Source organism: Equus asinus, chromosome 7, assembly GCF_041296235.1.
Source record: "Equus asinus isolate D_3611 breed Donkey chromosome 7, EquAss-T2T_v2, whole genome shotgun sequence".
NCBI lineage: Eukaryota > Metazoa > Chordata > Mammalia > Perissodactyla > Equidae > Equus > Equus asinus.
In genome coordinates, this window is record NC_091796.1 from 96,186,739 (window position 1) to 96,208,880 (window position 22,142).

The 22,142-nt window shown below is 37.4% G+C and overlaps 1 protein-coding gene across 8 annotated transcripts in view; it reads right to left on the bottom strand.

Annotated features, from left to right (window-relative positions):
• The window catches only part of EFCAB11 (EF-hand calcium binding domain 11), a 131,757-nt gene that overhangs the window by 69,000 nt on the left and 40,615 nt on the right, over positions 1 to 22,142 (bottom strand). The window contains exon 6 of one of the 8 annotated variants that reach the window (XM_070514183.1): positions 9,041 to 9,688. The exons of 4 other annotated variants lie outside the window; for them this stretch is intronic. In XM_070514183.1, coding sequence (XP_070370284.1) covers positions 9,592 to 9,688 — 97 coding nt within the window. In that variant the 3' untranslated portion in view covers positions 9,041 to 9,591. Of the gene's footprint in view, positions 1 to 9,040; positions 9,689 to 11,569; positions 12,087 to 22,142 lie in introns of those variants that run through there. 3 more of the 8 variants (XM_044774193.2, XM_070514186.1, XM_044774199.2) reach the window with 3 other exon arrangements.

A 22,142-nucleotide genomic window follows, 5' to 3' on the forward strand; every position in this document is an offset into this window, starting at 1 on the left:
AGTTATTATAACGGTTATTATAATTCAGTGTCTAACTATTTTTTAAAATTGACCTAAGAGATAATTAACAACTGTGAATATTTACCTTAACCTTCTTTGAGGTCTAAATTCACTTTTCATCTTGGCTTTTCTCATTTTCACTTTGTACCTGATGACTTTACAAGGCATATGTCTCTTTCTTCATTTAATTGCTTTTTTTACTTCCTTTTTCATCATTTTTTTTAGAAAAAATTGCTTGTTGCTAAGCAATGTGCATAACATTAGGCTATACATTCATTATCTCTGAACACTGTCTACTTGGTATTATTTTCCTCTACTCCTTTACCTTGTTTGAATTGATCTAAACTCTACTTGCTGCTTTTCTTTGACCTTTCTTTTTGCCAAAACACGTTCCTCCACCTTCCCGTCCTTTGATCATTACTCAGTGGCTATTGTATTCAATATTTAGCCCCATTTTTTTCTACTCTCCATTGTTTTTGTTCAGCTCTGGTGGACAGACTCTTATGTCATAGGACTATTTTTCTTTTCAGTCTGCTCTCTTTGTCTTACCTCTTTCATTTGTATTTAAAGACATTAGAAAGATACCTCCCCTTTCATGAAATTTAGGTCACTTTCTATGATCTTCCTTTTATCACTTCTGCTGTTCCAGATATTGGTTTCTTTCAGTACATAGCACCTGCTCTTGCTCTCCTCCTTATCTCACTTATTTACTTTGGTGATTTTAATATTGACTATGGGATAATCCTATAAAGTCACATCACTTACTCACTTAAATTTGTTCTATTTTTCAATGAGCTATGATGCATTTAATATATTTAGCTATGGGAAGCTGCCAAAAAAAGGTCCCCCCAGAAAAACCAAGCAACCAAAGAACAAACACCTCAATTACTTACAAACATACACTGTCATTTTCTTTTATATGCATGTCTGAAGAAATATTTTTGAAGAACACAAAGAGCACACTTTACCTTTATCGGAGCTAACCTGCTGGCTAACTCGCACTGCTGGGCTCAGGTAGGCTCTTGTTCCTATTATCATTCTTGGAGACAAGATTTCTCTGTAGGGTGTAGACGGGTTTATGATTCAGGATTACCTGATGTTCAGCTGACTCCCTCTGGCTATAACCTTATAAGGTCTTGCTTTTTCTAATCATAAAAGGAGAAAACTGATGATGTTTCCACTACTATAAGACAGGGACGTTACAGAGTTATGGCAGAACTCTGAGCAAAATTCACTAAGTATACATTCTCTGGAACAAAGTTGTTCTATCAGAAACGTCAGACATGTATATGGGTGCACATGCCAGTATTAGGATATCCCCTTTCCACATTTGGCCTATTAACAGTTTTTCAATTTCTACTTATTCTAAATCTTGCAGGTATAGCTTTCTTAATATTTATAGTATGACCTTTCTCTGGCATACCGGACTACATCACCAGATGAGGGGCTCAGATGAGCTGACCTCAGACTCAAAGGTTCTCACCAGATTTCAAATGGATCCTAAACTTACAATTTGCTTCCATTTTTCTTTTCTTTTGAAGGTGGTTTATAACACATTGAAAAATGATAATGGAAACTAAATAATAAAATGAAAAAAATAAAGAGTAATTACTTAAAAGAAAATGAATGATAAAATGTACAGCTCTGTCTCTCTGTGAACTCCAAGGCTTATTGAGAGGCAGTTAGTTTAGCTGTTGTGAGCACAGGCTTTGGAGTCAGTCGGCTTGGTGATCTTGGCTATTTCACTAAAATGAAAACTAATATCACTTATGGAGCAGCAGAACACAGTGGTTAAGAATATGAGCTTGAAAATTTATAAGGAAATGCAATGAATTAAGAACTGTCAAGAAAACTCTGAAGAAATTACAAATCTCTAGGACTTACACTACTAGATATCAAGACTTACTATAAAGCTATATAAGAGTGTGATATTGGCACAAAGACAGACAAACAGACCAATGCAAAATAACACAGAGTCCAGGGAAGAGTTCATGCTAACAGTCTCTCATGGCCAAAGGCAGTTTAGAGGCAGAATTCCTTCTTCCTCCAGGGACTGCAGTCTTTTTTCTTATGGCCTTCAACTGATTAGATGAGGCCCACCCACATTATGGAGGGTAATGGGCTTTACTCAAAATCTACTGATTTAAATGTTAATCATATCTTATAAATATCTTCACAGCAACCTCTAGGTGGCGTTTCATCAAAAACTGGGTACCATGGCCTAGCCAAGTTCACACATAAAATTAACCATCATACTTGTGTTAGGCAAAGATTTCTAAGATAAGACCAAAAAAAAAAACCATGAATCATTTAAAAAATTGATAAATTGAACTTCACCAAAATAAAAAACTTCTGTCTCTAGAAGAAAGTGTTAAGAAATGAAAACAAAAGTCATACACTGGAATCTGTATCTGGAATACACAAAACTCTCTTACATGAGAAAAACAAAAATATTGGCAAAAGATTTGAACATACACTTCATTACAAGAGACACGGACAGAAAACTAGGACAAGAAGTAGTTGTTTAAATCATTAGGGAAGTACAAATTAAAAGCACAATGAGCTACCACTATACACTTATCAGAAACGGCTGAAAACAAAAAACTAAGAATACCAAGTGCAAGCAACAATGAGCAACAACTGGCAGTCTCATATTTCACTCGTGAGAACACAAAATGGTACAGCCACTTCAGAAAAAAGTTTGCCGGTTTCTTACAAAATTAAAACATACACCTATCATGTGACCCAGAAATCATACTTGTTAACCCAAAAGAAATGAAGACAAATATCCAAACAAGAATTTGAACACAAATGCTTATAGCGGCATTATTCATAATTGCCCCAAACTAGAAACAACCCAAATGTCCATCAACTGGTGAATGAATAAACAAACTGGTACATCCATACAATAGAATGCAACTGAGCAGTCAAGAGGAACTGATGACTAACACATGCAACAATATGGGGAATTTCAAATATGTTACGCAAAGTGAATACAAAGGAATACAAACTGTATGATTCCATTTCCATGACATTCTGCAAAAGGCAAAAAGAGAAATAAGATCAGAGATTGGGAGTAGAGGGAGGGAACTGAAAGGGATAGAAATATTTCACATGTTGATTGTGGTGCTGGTTAAACAAACGTGTATGTTTGTCAAAACTCATACAACTGTACACCTATTAATGGATGCAATTTATACTTTAATATACCTGATTTTAAAATATTGGTAGTGAAAGCAAAAAAGATGAAAAAAAATATAACACTAGGATAAAATTTAGTGGAACAAGCAAAATAGAAATATGAGTTCAAAAAGAAAGGATGTAAAATTTCAAATTGTTCAAGAACTTGTTCACATAATTTTAAATGCTTGGTCACACATTTTTGAAAGAAAAAATGATGAGTATCAAATCACTATGGTATTTAAGGTTCCATGGGATACATTTAAGAGTGATATAACAGTTTTATTTTTAAATGTCAACATTTACAATACACTGGAAATTATATGCTTTGCAAACCATTTAAACTTACTTTAAAAACTTTTAGTGATCAAGCTAAAGATGCACGAGGTAGTACATAGTTTTTAAGACTCTTTTAGGGAAATACAAAGACCACTGCTCTAGAACACAGCTTCACAAAACTCTGCCACAGATGGTTTACAGGTGTGACAAGATATTGAGCCCTAAAGTCTCTTGGGCAGGCAGGCTTTATAAATACTTTCATTGTCTGTGAGTGCACTAAGGTGAAAAAGATTGTAAAGCACAGCCCTAGAGAAACTCTTGCACATGCGTACAAATGGAAAGGTACAAGAAAACTTACTGTAGCATTAATTGAAATAGTGAATAACTGAAATCAACTTAAATGTCCATCCACAGGTGACTGGATAAATAAAATGCAGAATTATCTTTCAATGAGATTTTACATAGAAACAAAAATGAATAAACTACAAGAGCTACATGTATCACTATGGATGAATCTCAAAAGCTTAATGTTGAGTGAATAAAATCAAGGTGCTGGTTATGAAAAATACGATACTACGCATATAACATCTGAAAAGATACAACACAAGATAACATACTGTTTATGATAAATATCTATGCAGTTGTATTAAAACATGTACAAGATTGGTAAATACCAAAATATAGATCATCATGCTTCTCCCTAGAGAGAGAGAATAAAGAATTATGGAAGGATACAGAGGGGTTCTCAATTCCATGTGTAATATTTTATTTCTTAAAAAATCTGAAGTAAATAAGGCAAATGTTAAGACTAGATAAAGCTAGGTAGTTGAAATGCCAGGTGTTACATTATGTTACTATCTACATTTTTCTGTGTTTAAAACATGTCCAATGGACACAAAAAGACGACAGTGTGTATCTGGTATCTTGAAATTTGCCAGGAGTCCTGGTTTATTGTAGATTTGATGATTTATGGCAGATACACAATCCTCAAAGCCCAAAGAAGCAGAAAACTAAATCAAGCCTAGAGATTAAATATACACATTATTAACTTTTTAGTTAGTTAATTATTAGAACCTAAACCCAAGGTCATTCTAGACACCCTCTTCAAGTTTTAAGACACTCAAAGAAAATCTGATATGTTTGAATTAATAAAGATAATATCACATCTAACATAAATAACTTATTTTTCTGCGGTCTTTAATTCATTAATTCATTGATTCATTCAATGAGAACTAAACGACTACATGCTTTCTGCTCACCTGAACATTCAGAGGCAATCAAGACAGAACAGACGGCATGGCTGCTCTCATGCAGCTTTAGAGCCACGTGTGAGAAACAGACAACAAGCAAAGACAACAGACTGTCTCAGAGATTGGTAAGTGTTCCGAATGATATAAAACTGGGGAGCAGGGATTGATCATGGCGGGGAGAAGAGATAGGGTGAAGTCATTTTGAACAGGGAAGGCCTCTCCGATGACGCAATGTTTAAACAGGGAACCACAGACACAAAGACCCAGAACAGAAGGGAGCAAATGTCTGGAACGACTGTGTATCGGACCACACAAACGTAGCAAAACAGACATCAGCTTTCTAAGCCTACAGACACACAAAGACATTTGTCATCAGGCAGTAGTTTGAAAGTTTTACAATTCTTTTAAAAAAGTTAAAACCATAAATAAGTTGTTTCCTACCCATGAATATTTAAATAAGTATCATACCTTGGTCATACAGTATGACTTCTTATATGGTATCTAAGTAAAAACAGTGTTATGGTATTGTACTGAAGTACGCTAACACTGAAAATAAAACAATGAGAAATACTTAAGGCATTTACTGAATGACACCAGTAAAAATCAACCTTTTTCTAACATATGTACCAACCATTTAGAAAAGACAACAGACCGTAAATATGTTCTTGGGAACAGGTGTTATGGAATAAAGCAAGCAAGCTTAGGCAGGGATCAAAAAAGCAGGTGACTATGAAGAGTAAAATAATATTACAGTAAGACATTAAACATCTGTGTCATATTTCAGTACATGTGTTAACTCTCAAACTTCTCTTGAAGCTATAATGTATTTTCTTGGGAATGGATATAGAAATAGAAGATCTCTTGATTTCAATCAGAAAAATAAAACTAAAGACACAGATAGAGAGGCAAGCTCTAGCAGCTATATAAGTTATCAGCAAATCCCAGATGGCCATCTAGGGGCATTTAAAGACCATTCCCTATGTCATTCTCCAATATACTGAGGGAGACAATATGGCCAACACGATGATGAGAATTACAAGGAAGGAAATAAAACAGAAAACGCCATCCTGTCTTTGTTTATAAACCATGGTGCAATGACACCTTCTCTGTTTGCAGTTCTAATTGCTACATCTCAGAAGATACCAAAAGGAGGTATAGAAAGAAGAGTGGAACTAAATTAGTGGTCAAGGATAAGACAAGCCTTCTGCAGGAAAATGGAAAAAGACAATTCAGATCCTCTAATGCAGAAACACAAAGGCTGAGAAAAGCCTATGAGATCAGGAAGGGTTTGCCTATGATAATTAGAATGATTTTCCAAATCTGAAAACGAAGAGCACTAAAACAACATTGAAGATTAAAAGAGGTTATATGAAGACAATTTCTTTTAATCATAGTTTTATGGAAATGTATTGAAACATCTTATCCATGAGGTGGCACAAAATGAAAATAATAAAAAAAATTAATAAAGCAGTTGATAAATCATAGATTCAGAAGTCTGACTTTGCATCCTGTGCAGGCTTGGAGATGTTATCTCAGTTCCTTACCTATGAAATGGTTGTGAGGATGAAATGAATAAGAACAGTGCTCGCTACATAGGTAAGTATTTTTAAAACTTTAGCCATTACTCCATGCGCAGAAAAGAGTTAAAACAGCAGGCCTGAGTACTATCTTACTTGCAAGGATGGCCCTTGGGAACTTGGATTTCCAGAAGCTTCCCAACAACATTAACTCATAAGAGTGGATCATTGTGCCTACAACTGTTTGTGCAACGATATGGTTTATGTTGAACATCGGCTTTCCTTCTGGGATTCTGGAATTTTGGAACATGCCAGGCAGAGACTGCCTACATGATCATCCCACAATAAAAACCCTGGGCGCTGAGTCTCTAATGAGCTTTCCTAGTTGGCGACATTTCACGTGTGCTGTCAACTTGTTGTTGGGGAATTAAGTGTGTCCTGTGTGCCTTCACTGAGAAGACCCTTGGAGGCGTGCACCTGATTTCCCCTGGACTGTATGTGCCCCATGCACCTTTCCCTTTGTTAATTTTGCTTCATATTCTTTCATTGTAACAAATCACAGCCATAAGTACAATTATATGCTGAGTCCTGCCAGTGAATCATCAAACCTGGTGGTGGTCTTGGGGACCCAGCAACACACTCAGACATAGTTAATCAATTATTTTATACTAGATATAAATAAAGTAAAAATGCATTTTAAAAAATCTTGAAGTTTAAAAAAGGGATTTTTAGATATAATACCTTGATGAAAAACAGAAAACACTATATTGTTTCTTCTCATAAATAATGGATGAAATAAAAAAGTTGAGATTCAATGGCACGTTCGTTAAATTACATCACTATTTCCTGATAATATGCTTTTATGTCACTTGAAAATAAATATTTAGCTTATAACTTCTAAATGACATCCAAGAGAAGAACAATAAAGTAAGTGGTCAGAAATATTTGGGCATATTCTTCAAGCAGTAAGAGAAGATACAGCACAACTAAAATGCCAGAATCACTAAACTTCAGAAATGCATGACTAATTTAACATATTTTCTACATCTCTTAGAAATAAGTGGTTAGTCTTTTCTAACACCTAATGATAAGTCCAGTGTTCTGCCCAATAAACCAATATCTGGAAAAGAGAATTTAGAAAGACAAGTTTGAGAGAAAAAGTATTTAATAATTCATTGAGTTTCTGTTTTTGGACAGTCAGATCAATTCTCCCACTGAAAAAACCAAAACTGCTGTATAAGATACTAAAACAAAACTACCTTAAAGGCACTGAGCTGAAAAGATAGTGGGGGTAGGCCATATTCTTGGGGTAGCTCAAACCCAAAGAGGTTAGTGGAAAGTCAGCATCCCAAAGCCACATTTGCCCTGAGGGTGTTGGTCGATATCTGCACTTGAGCTTTGGTTTGGTGCCTTCATGAGAGAACACGTCAGGAGTCAAGATGCAGGGACTGCCCAACACAGATCACCTAATAGGATAACTTCCCTACATTAAGCTGATACCCAAAGGGCTACACAAAAGTTGACCTGAGCAAAGTAGTAAAAGAAAAATGAAAGAAAGAATGATAACCTGTCTCTGAGAGGTTATGGCTATTGACTGATCCTTACACAGACTGTCACCTTGGATCTAAGCATACCTTGAGTGGGTACAGAAATTTCAACCCATGGGCTTGTGGTAATATGGTCCTGGTATTAATAGTACACACACACACACAGAGAAATATCTTAAGTAAAATATTAGCAAACTGAATCCAGCTGTATATAAAAAAGATAATAGCATGACCAAATTGGGTTTATACTTATATACATATATATAGATGTCATTCACCACATTAACATATTAAAGAAAAAAATCAATATCATCATCTCAACAGACACAGAAAAAGCATGTAATAAAATCTAACGTCCATTCTTGATAAAAGCTCTTGATGTACTAGACTGGGTGGGGACTTCTTTAATCTGACACAGGATCAATTATAAAACATCTTTAGCTATCATCAAATTAAGTAGTAAAACGTGGAAGTCTTTCCCCCTGAGTCTGAGAACAAGACACCATCACCGCTGGAAGTACTAGCCAGCGCGGTAAGTCAAGAAAAAGAAATTAAAGACACAGGATTGGAAAGGAAAAAGAAAGGTTGCTATTTTCCACTGATGTCATTATCTTCATAGAAATACCCTTAAAATTCTACAGACAAATTTAACAAGGCTGCTAGACATAAGATCAATATACAAAAGTCAATTACATTTCTATTTAATTGTTTCTATAAGTAATTAAAAAAGCAATTTTCAAAAGCTACCATTTTAATAGTAACAAAAACTATAAAATACTGTATTATAAACTTCAAAACTGCAGAGAGACTAGATCTTAATTGTTCTTACCACAAAAGAAATAATCATTATGTGACCTGATAGAGGTGTTAGCTAACCCTACAGTGGTAATCATGTTACAACACATAAATGTATCAAATCAACACATCAGGCACATTAAACTTACACAGTGTTATATGTCAATTATAGCTCAACAAAAAAATACAAAATATGTAGGAGGGAATCCAACATAAGAAAAGAAAACTTGAGGCCAGCCCCATGGCTGAGTAGTTAAGTTCTTGCGCTCTGCTTCAGCGGCCCAGGGTTTCGCCAGTTCAGATCCTGGGTATGGACATGGCACCGCTCATCCACCCATGCTGAGGTGGCATCCCACATGCCACAACTAGAAGGACCCACAACTAAGAATATACAGCTGTGTACCGGGGGGCTTTGGAGTGAAAAAAGGAAAAATAAAATATTTAAAGAAAAAAAAAAGAAGAGAAAACTTACTGCAAAATAGACTGGTGATCCAAAGCACAAACTCTGTAACCAGGCACCTTGGCTGAGAATCCTGCCTCTGCCACCTACTAGCTGTGTGATCTTGGGTGAGTCAACTAACCTCTATGTGCCTCAGTTTGCTGTGTGAAATATTTCATATTGCTAGGATCTACTTCATAAGGGTGTTGTAAAGACGGAATACAAAGTAACAGAACAAGGCCTGACACATAGGAAACCCTGTAAAAGTGAAAACCATTATGATTATCATGGTGATAGTGGTAGTGTGACGATGTAGAAAATTTTAAAAATTTTCTGAAAGGCTTTAAAGAATACTTAATTAAATGGAAAATATACCATATTCTTGGATAGGAAGGCAATACCATTAAGATGTCAATTCCCCAGAAACTCGTCTGTAGAGTCAATGCAATGTTAATTAAACTGTGAACAAGGTTTTTGGCTCTTAACAAGCCAGTTCTAGAATTTATATGGAAAAGCAAAGAGTTGGATATAATCAATACACTGCTGAAGAAGAAAAATAACGAGGGAGACTTGCCCTACTGATATTAAGATTTTATGAGGACAGTGTGATATTGGTGCCAGGATAGATTAAATGACCAACGGAACAGAACAGAAAATGCTGGAACAGGCAGCGCGGCAGAGCTGTAGAGAAAAGAGGGCACAGTCAATAAAAAGAGCTGAAAATGTTGGTTATCCATATGGAAAAATGTGAAATTAGGTTCCCACATACCATGTCATACTCAAAAATCAACTCTGGAAGAATTAAGGACTTAATTTTCAAGAGCAAAACTTCAAATTTTATGAAGCAAATACGGCTATCTTTCTGACCTTGGGATAAGGAAGCGTTTCTTAAATAAGAAACAATCCCTCTACTACAAAAAAGATTCATTAAATTTTATTTATGTTTCAAAAGATACCTAAAGAAAGCAAAAATACAAGCCACAAACTGGAAGAAGATATCTGTTAACTGACAAAATATTTGTATTGAGAACATATATAAAGAACATGTTCAAATCAATAGAAAGTACAGCAGAAAAAATGGATAAAAACCATGAACAGATATGTCACAGAAGAGACCAAAAACATGAAGAGATATGATAGATGACTCATTATTAATCAGGGAATACAAACCAAGCCCACAGTGAGAAACTATACCCACTCTACTGGAAAAGAATAAGAAGGCTGATGATACCAACTGTTGGAGAAGATGCAGGTCAACACACTGTCTCATACACTGATGATGGGGGTCAAATTAATACAAATGATTTGGAAATATCATTTGGTATTATAATATTTTGGCACTAAGTAAACATTTGCATAGCTTAGAACCCAGGAATTCTACTCCTAAGTACATATCCAAGAGAAACACTTACAGATGGCACCAGAACTTATGATACAAGACTATTCATACAGCATTATTAGTAACAGCAAAAACAAACAGAATTGGGAAGAAAAAACTAAATGTCCATCAACAGGAGAACAGATGAATTATAGTAAATTCATACAATGGAATGTTATACACATTTAAAATGAATGAAACATAATTATATAGATAAATATTAGAAACATATTGAGTGATAAAAAGCAAACAAAAGACTGCATACATTTGACACTCTTTTATATAGTTTTAAAATGAGGAGGATTAAATGTTGGGGTAATACATAGGGGTGTGCATGTATAAACGCCTATGTGTGTATGTATGTATTTTAAAGCATAAACACTCAATTCTGGACAGTGGCTCCTAAAGGAGGAGAGCAGGAGGACAGGCTGGAGGAGCACACGGGGATATGTGAGTTAACGGTAACATTTTAGTTCTTGGATTGAATGTATTCATCATATCATTACACACACTAACCGGAATAAATAAAACATAGCCAAGCATGGAAAAAGTACATTTAAAAAATTAACTAGACACATTTACAAATTTACAGCTTGTTACAATCTGATTCAAACTATTGCACCATAGTTTTAATTTATGCAAACTGTTAATATGCCATTTTGGAATAATTTACCATAACATTTAACTTATTTACACAACCTACTGGAAAGACTAGCATGTAAACACCAGTCAAAAATAAGGAAGGAAAATTGTATACATTACTTCCATAAAGCTAATTTAGGGAAGGAGGATAAACAGTTCCTTCAGTATAAGATAGTAAAAAGATGCCAGCAACAAAAAGCCAGATACACTAAAACCTATCAGTCAAGGAAATCTAGCTGTAGAAATACACACCAACATTATAAAAACAGAGAATGAAGCTATGATTCTATAAACCATTTGCTATAGACCGAATGTCTGTGTCCCCGCAAAATTCATATATTGAAACCTAAGCACCAGTGTGATGGTATTAGGAGGTGGGGCCTTTGGGCGGTGAGTAGGTCATAAGTGTGGAACTCTCATGATTGGGATTAGTGCCTTTATAAAAGGGGCCCCAGGTTCAAATCTTATTCTATGCTTGCCTAAGTGTGTGACATTGGGTGGGTCATTTAACCTCACGTGTAAAATAAGAGATCGGATCAAGTGTCCTTTAATTATCCTTTTATTAGTGAAAGTCTATAACACTGTATGAGATTATTCTTATCAAAAATTAGCAAAATCATGATGCAATTTCCTTATACAGGTAATATGATATGTAATTTAGTACTGGAGTGCCATTGGACGATAATGTACACAAGCTCTGAGGAGAGAAAGAAGCATTAATGCAGCATTACCACGGGATTAGTTACAATGGAAAAGTTTTGTTACACATAGAAAATTTCTAAGTGGCCGAAGAAGTTGCTTTTTGGTAGATCAGAGGTGTTGTGTGGTATACCCTTCTCATGCAATTATACTGAGGCAACAAAATCATACTTTAAGCATTATGATTTAAACATTAAGCATTTAGGGGCTGGCTCCGTGGCTGAGGGGTTAAGTTCCCGCACTCCACTGCGGCGGCCCAGGGTTCGGATTCTGGGCGCGGACATGGCACCGCTTGTCAGGCCACGTTGAGACGGCGTCCCACATCCCACAACTAGAAGGACACGCAACTAAGATATACAACTGTGTATGGGGGGGTGGGGGGGGGTTGGGGAGATAAAGCAGAAAAAATAAATAAATAAATAAACATTAAGCATTTAATTCTATAGTGTAAAAGAATTTGAAAAGTAAGGTAAATCTCACAGAAGGATGGTTCAAACTGCCTAATATAAGATAGGAAAGAAAGATCAGCAACTGTTCAAACATAATATGAATATTCCAATAGGCAGAAAATCACAAGATAAATCCTATTAGTATACTCAAGTGATACTTCACACATTCTCTACATAATTTTAGACTTTGGACACACCAAAGACTCCCATACTTTCCCTTTTTTAAAGTTCCCTCTAAAACCTCTTGGAAAATATATATATACCAGATATTATCAAAAGATACCCTATTTTAAAAAATGAAAAGACAAGCCACAAACAGGTAAGATTTTTTGTGACTCATAAATGAGAAAGGATTAGTATCCACAATATATAAAGAACCCCTATAAATCAATATAAAAAAGATAACTCAATATTTTTCATGTGGGCAATAATATGAATGGGAAATTGACAGGATACGAAGCCCAATAGCTAGCAGACATGATGCTGAACTTACCAGTAATCAAGGAAATTAAAATTACAATAAGATGCCATTTCACACCCACCACATTGGCAAAAACTAGAGTTTGATAACAAGTGTTGATGAGGTTACGGATAGAAAGGAATTCTGATGCACCAATAAGGGAGAATGTGAATGCCCACTTAGAAAGCAAGTTGGGTTACAGATATGCATTGCTATGACCCTGCCATTCCACTCCTTTGTATATGTGCCCTACAGAGTCTCTCCCACATATGGACAAGGAGATACAAGAATATTCACTGCAGCACCATTTGTGATAACAAATGAATCCATCAATAGGAGAATGAATATACAAATTATGGGATACTTATTTAATGAAAACAAAATGTTTTGGGGAAAACTTCCTTCTCCCTGTCTTTGTATTTCCAGGCAGAGGAACCACTTTTGGATTAACTTTCCCAGCCTCCCTCACTCCTCCTAGAGAAGTGCCTTATCTTAATTAGTGCCCCCTCCTCCTTTTCTCTACAAGAGCCACCTGACTGTGGGGGGCATTCAGTACGCTGCTCCCGTACCCCAGGGGCTGGCCCTGACGGGGAGAGTCCCAGGCTAACTACACAGCCTGTGTTTGGAAGGGTAAACCTATTTAATTCTGGCTGCATTCCAGCAAGCCCATGCCTCCACAGAGCTATCTCACAGATAAAGCTGATATTTTAATCTACTATTCTCTAACACTTGCATCTATTTCTCAATTTATTCTAGATGGTAAAAGAAGGTGCTGGTTATTGTGCCCCCTCAAGCCCCTTCAAAATACTATACAGCAGGGAAAATAAATGAAAGATGCAAAGATTAATGTGGATAGGTCTTAAAAATAAAATGCTAAGAGAAAAAGTAATTTGTACTTATGGAAGGCTTGAAAATAAACAATACTATGTATTACTTAAAATACATAAATCTGTGTCATAAAATATAAAGACACACATGAATGGTTTAAAAAATTGAGGATAGTGATTATCTCTGGGGCAGAGGAAGGGAAATATAACCCAGCAGGGTTACCAGGAGGCTCCAACCACGTTGGGAATGGAATGTTTTGCTTCTTAACCTGAGGGGAACATATATGGACTTTTTTCAGCCTCAAATATTTCATGCACGCATCCACAGTCACACGCCGCATGTGCATCTACGAGAGAAGACGGAGCAGAGCTGGAAAATGCTTTGAGAGCGATGTGCCCTGTCACAGGCAGGTCCTATTCAGCTCTTTTCCAGAACCCCTGGAACAAAGCCAGCGGGCCTTGTAGATAGACGCTAAATGTAGTACTGGCTTCTACAGTTTTACCTAAACAGGAGGAAAATCTAGTAAAGCACGGAAGCAGCGAGAGTTAGAAAGAATAATGCAAAACAAGTACCCAAGGAGTGGAATTACCAGCAGCAAACCATGGAAAGGCTTCTAGAACTTACTTTTGCCAGGATGAAACCTAAACTATTTCCCTTTTTTTTAATAACAAAATGTTCTTAATTATCTCTGACAGAAGATTCAAGAAGTGCTCTTGGTAACGGATTTCAACGCCTTGTAAATCACTAGAAAGTTTAATCCAGTGGAAATTTTAAGTCAGTATATTATGACTACATATGGTCTGAAGATACACGGAGAGGAGATAGTCTAAATTATTTCCTGAATCCCCAGTCTAAGTCAGACACCCTGAATCATAACCACAATAACAGAACAAGAGTCTACAAATCCATGTTGCTTCATTTAAAAGAATACATATTTTTTAAACTTTCATGTATTTTATTAAATTGTTAATTTTTAATAACTCCCTTCCTCCAGAAGAGTAGTCTTCAAGTGATAAACCCTTTTTTGACTGATGCAAATGCAGACCTCGAAATCATTTTGTCACGTCTTGTGTTTCCAACGAATAGAAACAAATGAAGATACAGTAACATGACAAATCATTGACATTTAGATATTTGGTCCTTTATATCATTTTACAATTTGTAACCTAAAGATAAATACGATGTGAGAAAAGGTAGGTGACCACTGGTTGAAATAACAGACACAACCCAGGAAAGTTGCTTTCCAATGAAAGTCCGCCACGTTTTCTGCTGCATTCGTCTATCACAGCCCAGTGGACTCATCAGATTCTTGTGCCCAGCATGGACTCAGAAAATATCTCTTGAACTGAATATAACTGATAATTAGAAACAAACATGAGAAGATGATGGGGATCCAAGAAAGTACATTACAATCTGTTGGATGACTTTGTATACTGGGAATGCTCAGAAAACCTACAGATCTTGAGGAAGCTAACATCTTTCTTTAATCTTCATCTCCATGTTTACAAGGTTGATGACGTTACAGAAGTTTACATAAGTAAATAATATTAATACAATACGATATATGATATGATGTAATACATCACGATAATATCATATCACCTCATATCATATGGGGTGGCATCCATGAATAATGCATCGTCGTGCCGCTGTCTAGCTTTCAAATCTCACCTCAGATCTTCCTCTCGCTCATTACCAACCAGCCACTTGGGTTTTCTTTTATTTTCTCAATCCTGCCAAGTTTAAACCCACTTCAGAGCCTTTTCAACTGCTTTTCCTCTTTCTGGGTGGCTCTTCTCTCAGATGGCAATAAGCTTTTCATCATTTATTCAAATGTCGCCCCTTAAAAATGCCTTCCCTAACCTCCCTATCTAAAACTAGCCTCCACTCAGTCCTTCTCTCCTTCATTCTGTTTTACTTTCCTTGTAGCATGTCATCCTCTCTGAAGTTAACTTGGTTTACTCAGTTCTCGTCTGCCCTCTTACATCTAAACTGTGAACTCCTCGAGGGCAGGGACCTTATTTGCTTCATTCATGGCTCTACCTCCAGCACCCAGAAAGGTCCTAGGCACACAGTAGGTGCCCGATAAACATTTATTGAATGGATCAATGAATATATGCCTGCTCAATTTAAACTTCCTCAATTTCAAGCCTTTTGAGAATGTAACGAATGCTTTCCCTATTTTACCAAATTCAGAATCTTGAATACTGGGTTTACTGAAAAATGGGGGAGGGTAGAAGAAAATGGAATACTTATGACATATATTAGAGAGAGCTGATGCCACTGAGAACACCACTGAAGTGAATGCTCTTATTTAATTTACATATTTTAATCACACTGATCTAATCCATTAAAAACTAGAAATAAATCCTTTCACTGTTTTTGCACTAGGTACTAATTTAATTACATTCTGTTACTAAAGAGATTACATTATTTTCTGTCCAAATTACCTTGTACTTTTCTAGCAATGATATGAGCTATCTCAATATGTTGCAGGTGTTCTTGTAGTCTGAGAAATAGTAAGAGGTGAAATGCAGTCTGAACATATTACTGAATAAAATGCTTATAAAATGGGATTCTTCTGTCAGCCAGAAAAAGGAGACACGACACGTTCGGTCAGTCGTTAGGAGTAAAAGCCCCACAAACAATGCCACGGCTGCGTTAGAAATGAATCTGCCGCTCATCCACGTCTACCAGAATTTGAATAACTGGGTTTTACTGAATACGCATTTAAAGGAGAAAGCTATCCCATAAAAAACAAATTCAAGAATCACTCAAATGCAATTTTCCTGGCACAGTTTCAGAATCTAACTAGCGGAGGTATTTTGTCTAAGTTAAATTTAAAACTCCTCATTTTTCAAGCTGACCTGTTACAACTAATAGGTTTTAAAATGATGAACAGCCACAGAACCATAAAAAAATTCCACTTTTATAAAACCAAAGATCATTCTGTCTGAAATAAAGTTTCATTTTTAAACCTTCATGAATTTGAAAAAAAATCATATACTCCTGGAAGCAATGGTCATTTTCAATGTTACTGGGATACAGCAGTAGCACAAAAGTGAAATATACACTGGCAAATACAGGCTCTTTTGCTATTTGGCAAATACAGAGCTTGTTTCCATATAATGGGTAGGAGAGATGTGGAGGGGAAATTCTAGGTATTTGCAAACCAAGAACATAAGGTTTCTTTTAAACTTAGACTTGTGAAAATATTAGCATTTTTAAAATCAATGTTAGCTTTGGATTATGTTCAGGAAATTATAAGAGACAAAACAGAATTATAGCATTAGGGCATGTACATAATCACAATTTATTATCTACTTTTAAGACCATTTCTATAGAAACGCAGAAGTTTAAAATGCATTGACTGTGGTTAAAGAAGTATGTAGGCCACATCTCCTATTTACACACAGTGGGACAAAAACTCAGTGGATGATGGAGCAAAAGGCATGGCTTCTTCAGATGGGATCCTTTGTGGCGGGGGGGGATTCCCAAGATCACCCTCAGGTTTGGTGATTTGCTAATTTTTGCTACATTCTTTGGTCAAAGTAAGTCACAATGTCAGCTCAGATTCAGAGACTGGAGAAATAAACTCCACCTGTTGACGGGAGGAGGGCCAAGCCACCTTGCATAGGGGTGCACCAACAGGGATGGGCAGAGCTATTGTGGCCATCTTTGCAAACAACATACCACCACAATCTATGAATGCATGTGGTCCTTTTCCAGCGAAGTGGGTCTCTGAATAATAAGCATCTCCAATAATGGGAGAACTCTTAATGAGTTCAGTGTGAGAGATTTACTATAGTTACCATAAAAAGTCCTATTCTCATACATGCACATGGGGCATGGAAACTTACACTTGTGCATGTAAGCAATGTTCCTGATATTCATGAGGGGTCTAGTTCCCCACCCTTAAGCACCACTGAGTGATAGATCACACATGGGAAGAACCGTACAGCAGTGCAAAGCAGGTGGCATGTGCTTAGCACAAAATGAGAGATAGAGAAACTACCATCACAAGTGCTGAGAAGAGGGGATAGTCACTGAGGAATGGATTGATCAGAACTTGTCATGGAGGAGGGGACGTGAGCTCACCTTGAGGAAGGGGCAGGGTCATACATCAGGCTGCAGTGAAGGTGACATCCCAGAAAGGAGTTATCATGGGCCAGAAGGAAAAAGATGATGTGTTTAGGTAACCAGTTTATCATGAGAGAAGTTAGGAGAAGAACCTAACAGGAGAGTAGGAGCCGGTGGGAAGCAGCCTTGAACACTGACTGAGTGAAGGAGTTTGGCCTTTAGCCTGTACACTTAGGTGTGAGGCCCAGACACCGGGACTAAGGTGATGGGAAGAGGGTTGACAGCAGAAAGACAATGAACAAGCGAAGCGACTTGGTGATTGAATGGATTTAGAGCAAAGACAGAGAAGGAAAAATCAATGATGACTGCAAGGATGAACATGAGAAAATCATGGTGTCACTGACAGAAATAGAAAGAAAGAGCTGACTTGAGGACAAGGATAATGACTTTCACTTTAAATATGATGAACTGAAGGTGACACCAAGCAACCTGAAACATTTGCAGCCATTCATTAACTGTGTGACTTTGGGAACATTATTGAACCTCTCTAAGCTCAGTGTTCTTATCTGTAAAATAGGAATAATAATAATGTACAACTTATTAGGTTATTGTGAGGATTGAATGAAATAATGGCAATGCCTGGTACTCATTAAGCACTCAAAAAATGACAGACGCTTTTGCCATCATCATTATCCAGTTTATCATTTGGCAGATAGGCCAATAACTCTTTTTTGTCACATGAACTCGTGACTATCTGATAAACCTCTTATCAGGGCCTATTTTTCCCCTCAATACAACAGATAATTTAAAACATTCTATTCTAATGGCAGTCTCTGTAAATTTTCCATAGTGTTTTGGTCTGAGCAATTTATAACCTGGAGAAGGATCCAATTCTATGACAAATTTATCATTGCAAACCATTAAAACTAGCATGTCAGCTGACCCATCTGGATTAGATGTGAACATTTGATGGCTATGGTTTTTCCTAAGAAGCATAACACACTAGGTTTAAATGGGGCTGCTTTACTCTGAAAAAAGTGAAAGAAAAATATTGTACATAATGTGATAATAATTTGCACCATGCTAAGGGATCCCTTTAAGATGAAAGGTTTCTGTTTTGCTTGGTTTGCTTGGGGCATAAGAAAATAAGATTAAAGAGTATAAGAGTCCATAGTAATAATATAGCCACGGAGGGAACATTAGCAATGGGGAAACTGAGAGAAGGTAAATACCACCTAAGTCTGAGAATTTAACACTGTAATTGTTAGTAATATTGGGAAGCGATCAACACAAATATTTGTCATATACACAGTAGGTGCTTAATAAACATTTGCTAGATAATGCTGAGCGAAACTGATGAAACCAAATTATCTTTTTCTTTTCTTCATTTCTTGCCATTAGATCACTGTACTGTTAATTATAGTTTTCTTTAAAGAGTAAGCAGACAATAGGTATAGAAACAGAGAATCAAGGGATTTAAAGCTAGACTTCCTTTAGAAGAGGAGCTGGAGGTCTAGGGAGGTGACGAGATTTGCCTAAGTCAGGTCCCCATAATATGGGATCCAAGCCTGAACAACGGACCACCAGCGCCTGCGCATCCTTCTACCCCACCATGGAGAAGAGCGAGCTACGGGGAAACTCAAGCCAGTCAATTCTGTGATTTGTTTGAAGGTCTCACAAAAGGTTGAGATGAGTAGATGGAGTCTGAGAAATGTGGACTTCAATTATTTAAGCCATAAATGTTTCCCCTTATGATGTTTAAAGAATTCGTGACAGTCTAAAATACGGATTTTTTTTGGCCATTAACAGTTACATTTTACAGTATTGCAGTATGAGGTTTTTGATATTTTTATCAAAAGACTTTATGACCAAATTGTCAGAAATCAGGGAATTTTATAAAAAGGGTGCACAATTCCGCTAAAGTGTTTTCCTATATCCACAGCCTTAGGTCTGTGAAAAGGGTTATAGTCATAGATTATATAGCTCTATTTTTGACAGTTAAAATTTATATGCTGTCCAGATCTTTATTCTATTGAAACTGAACTGGAAAAGGCCCTTAAATAAAATAATTCCTTCAAAAATCTGTAAACTGTAGTAGAGCTGACTGATAAAGTGATTCAAAAATCCCTTTCCAGGGTGCACACGGAGAGAAAGACAAAAAGAGAAAGGCGGAGATTCTCCCTTGCACGACGAGTATGCTTATTTGTGTTCCAATCTGGAGTCAGACTGTCTGGGTCAAAGCAAATTCTACCAGTTCATGTGATCTTAGCCAAGTTACCAGCCGCTCTGCGCCTCAGTTTCCTCATCTGTAAAATGGAGGTAATAACAGTAGCTACCTCACAGGGTTGTCGTGAGGGTCAAATGAGTTCGGACAAGCAAAGCATTTACAACAGGGCTTGGTGCACAGTAAGCACTCGATCTGTGTGGGCCATGTTGCTCACTCCCTCACCTCTACTCACTCACCTTTCCAGCTTCACCTCCTCTTCTCCTTCATCCATCTTTGTCCACACTCTTCTCTCTCCCTGATGCCTTTCCTTCCAGGGAGACTTCAAATCCTAACTCAGTTGCTAAGTTCCCCATTGCCCTGGCTGGACTTAAGTCTTCTCACCTCCTTGTTCATCCACAGTCGGTACCATTTTCTACCTTATCTACGGTCACTCTGCGAAAGACTGTCCCTGTCTCATTTGATCTTGTAGCACCCTTCTCAGTGCCCTGCACACGGCGCTCGCTCAGTAACTATTTGTGGAATAAATCAATACATACAGAGAGTTGTCTTCTACCGCCTTATCAACTAGCAGCAACTATTAACACTATTATTAAGGGGAAAGGCTGGTCCTAGGAGGCCCAAACTACAAAGTTGAGACAAACATCATGACTGCCTTTTGGAACAAAGCAGAATTTATGAAATGCAAAGCTAATTTAATTTCTTGAAAGCTTAGAGAATTTCTGGAACAAAACCAACACAGAATAAAACCTCAGATTTGAAATGAAGCCACCTGGTCAGTACACCCAACTGGGCAGGGTGCAGTATTACTGTCATCTCTCAATTACCACAGTGAAGAGGAGGTGTGCACTTTTCAAGATTAATACCTTTTTTGCTGTGGCAAATTATTCCTGAAGTCAAAAACCTTCTATGTTCTCCTACCTCTTCCTCTAGGATAGTCCAGACACCTTCATAAAAACATTAATAAACAGTGAGTGTCGACTATGGGCCGGGCCTGGTGTTTTTATATGCATTCATTCATTTAACCCTCCAAACAACTCTATGATGTAGGTTCTCTGAAAATCTGTAGTTTATAGACGAGGAAATTGAGGCACAGAGAAGTTACGTAACATTCCCAAAGTCTATTGGCTAGTTCAACTCATATTACTTCAAACCGTCTTCCCACATTTACTGTCCTATATGGGGGTGCAATGGGGATCAGTGTGGAATGTCTTATATACTCCGCTGCTAGTGGGAAAAACAGGCCTAGAGGAATTCTCTCAGGTGCAGGTCTGGTTTGGCCTGCCTGAGCGGTAAGGCCCAACCACGGGAATTGCAATGAATTTCAGGGGTCAAAGGAGCTCAGGATAGATCTATGCTGGCCCCAAATCCTAGGGGATCCAAGCTGCTAGGCAAAGCAAGGGACTCTCTGGGCAATGGTAAATATGAGAGATCCAGTGGATATTCCAGGTGACACATTTATGTTTGGGCAAGAGCCAGCCAGGAGCTTGGGAGAAGCCAGAGTCCTGGCCTTCAAGACAAGAAGCTAGAAAAGGGGAGTTAGCATTTGGCACAATCCTTCGTGCTAATCAGGAAAATGCAAGAAGCTGGACATCCTGAGCTGGACAAACACTGTGGGGTCAAGGAGAAGGTGAGTTATGGGAAGGCGAACCCGGGATCTACCCAGATGGAGCCTACTCCTGCCACATTTAATCCATCCTCTGGGCTGTAATTCAAGAGATCGGGAAATCACAAATCTCATCATGTCACTTCCCTACTTAAAGCATTTCAGTGGCTTCCTACTGTCCCCAGGATAAAGTTCAAACTTCTTGACAACTTCAAGGCCTGTCATGATCTTGCCCCTGCCTACCTCTCCAGTCTCATCACCTTGCATTCATCCTTCTGGCCACACCCGCCCACCTAGCAAATGAAAACAAGTGTATTTAATAGCAGACTAGTTATACAGAACAACTCTGTTATCCAAAATCCATGCTCTCTCGCGGATCTCTACAAATACACTCTGCCTAGAACACACTCTGCTTGTCTTTGTCTGGCTATTTCCATCGTTCAGGTCTCCCACTGGCTATTACTTCCTCTGAAGTCAGCCTCGGTGCCCTCTCCTCAGCCTGCATTAAGCATCCGTCCTGCATATTCCCATGATGCTTTTCATCATCTTTCAGGATTAACCATCTTGGATTCTAACTACCTATCTCCCCAACTAGACTATAAGCTCCAAGGTCGGGGCAGTATTGTCATCTGTACTTTCATATATTCCCAGTGTCTGCAATGTAATAGATGCTAACAAATATTTGTTTTCAAAACAAAGAAAGATATCAGTCTGAGGATAGGAGAGCACAGAGCAGAGATACCTCCTATAGCGACTAGGGTGCAAAGAG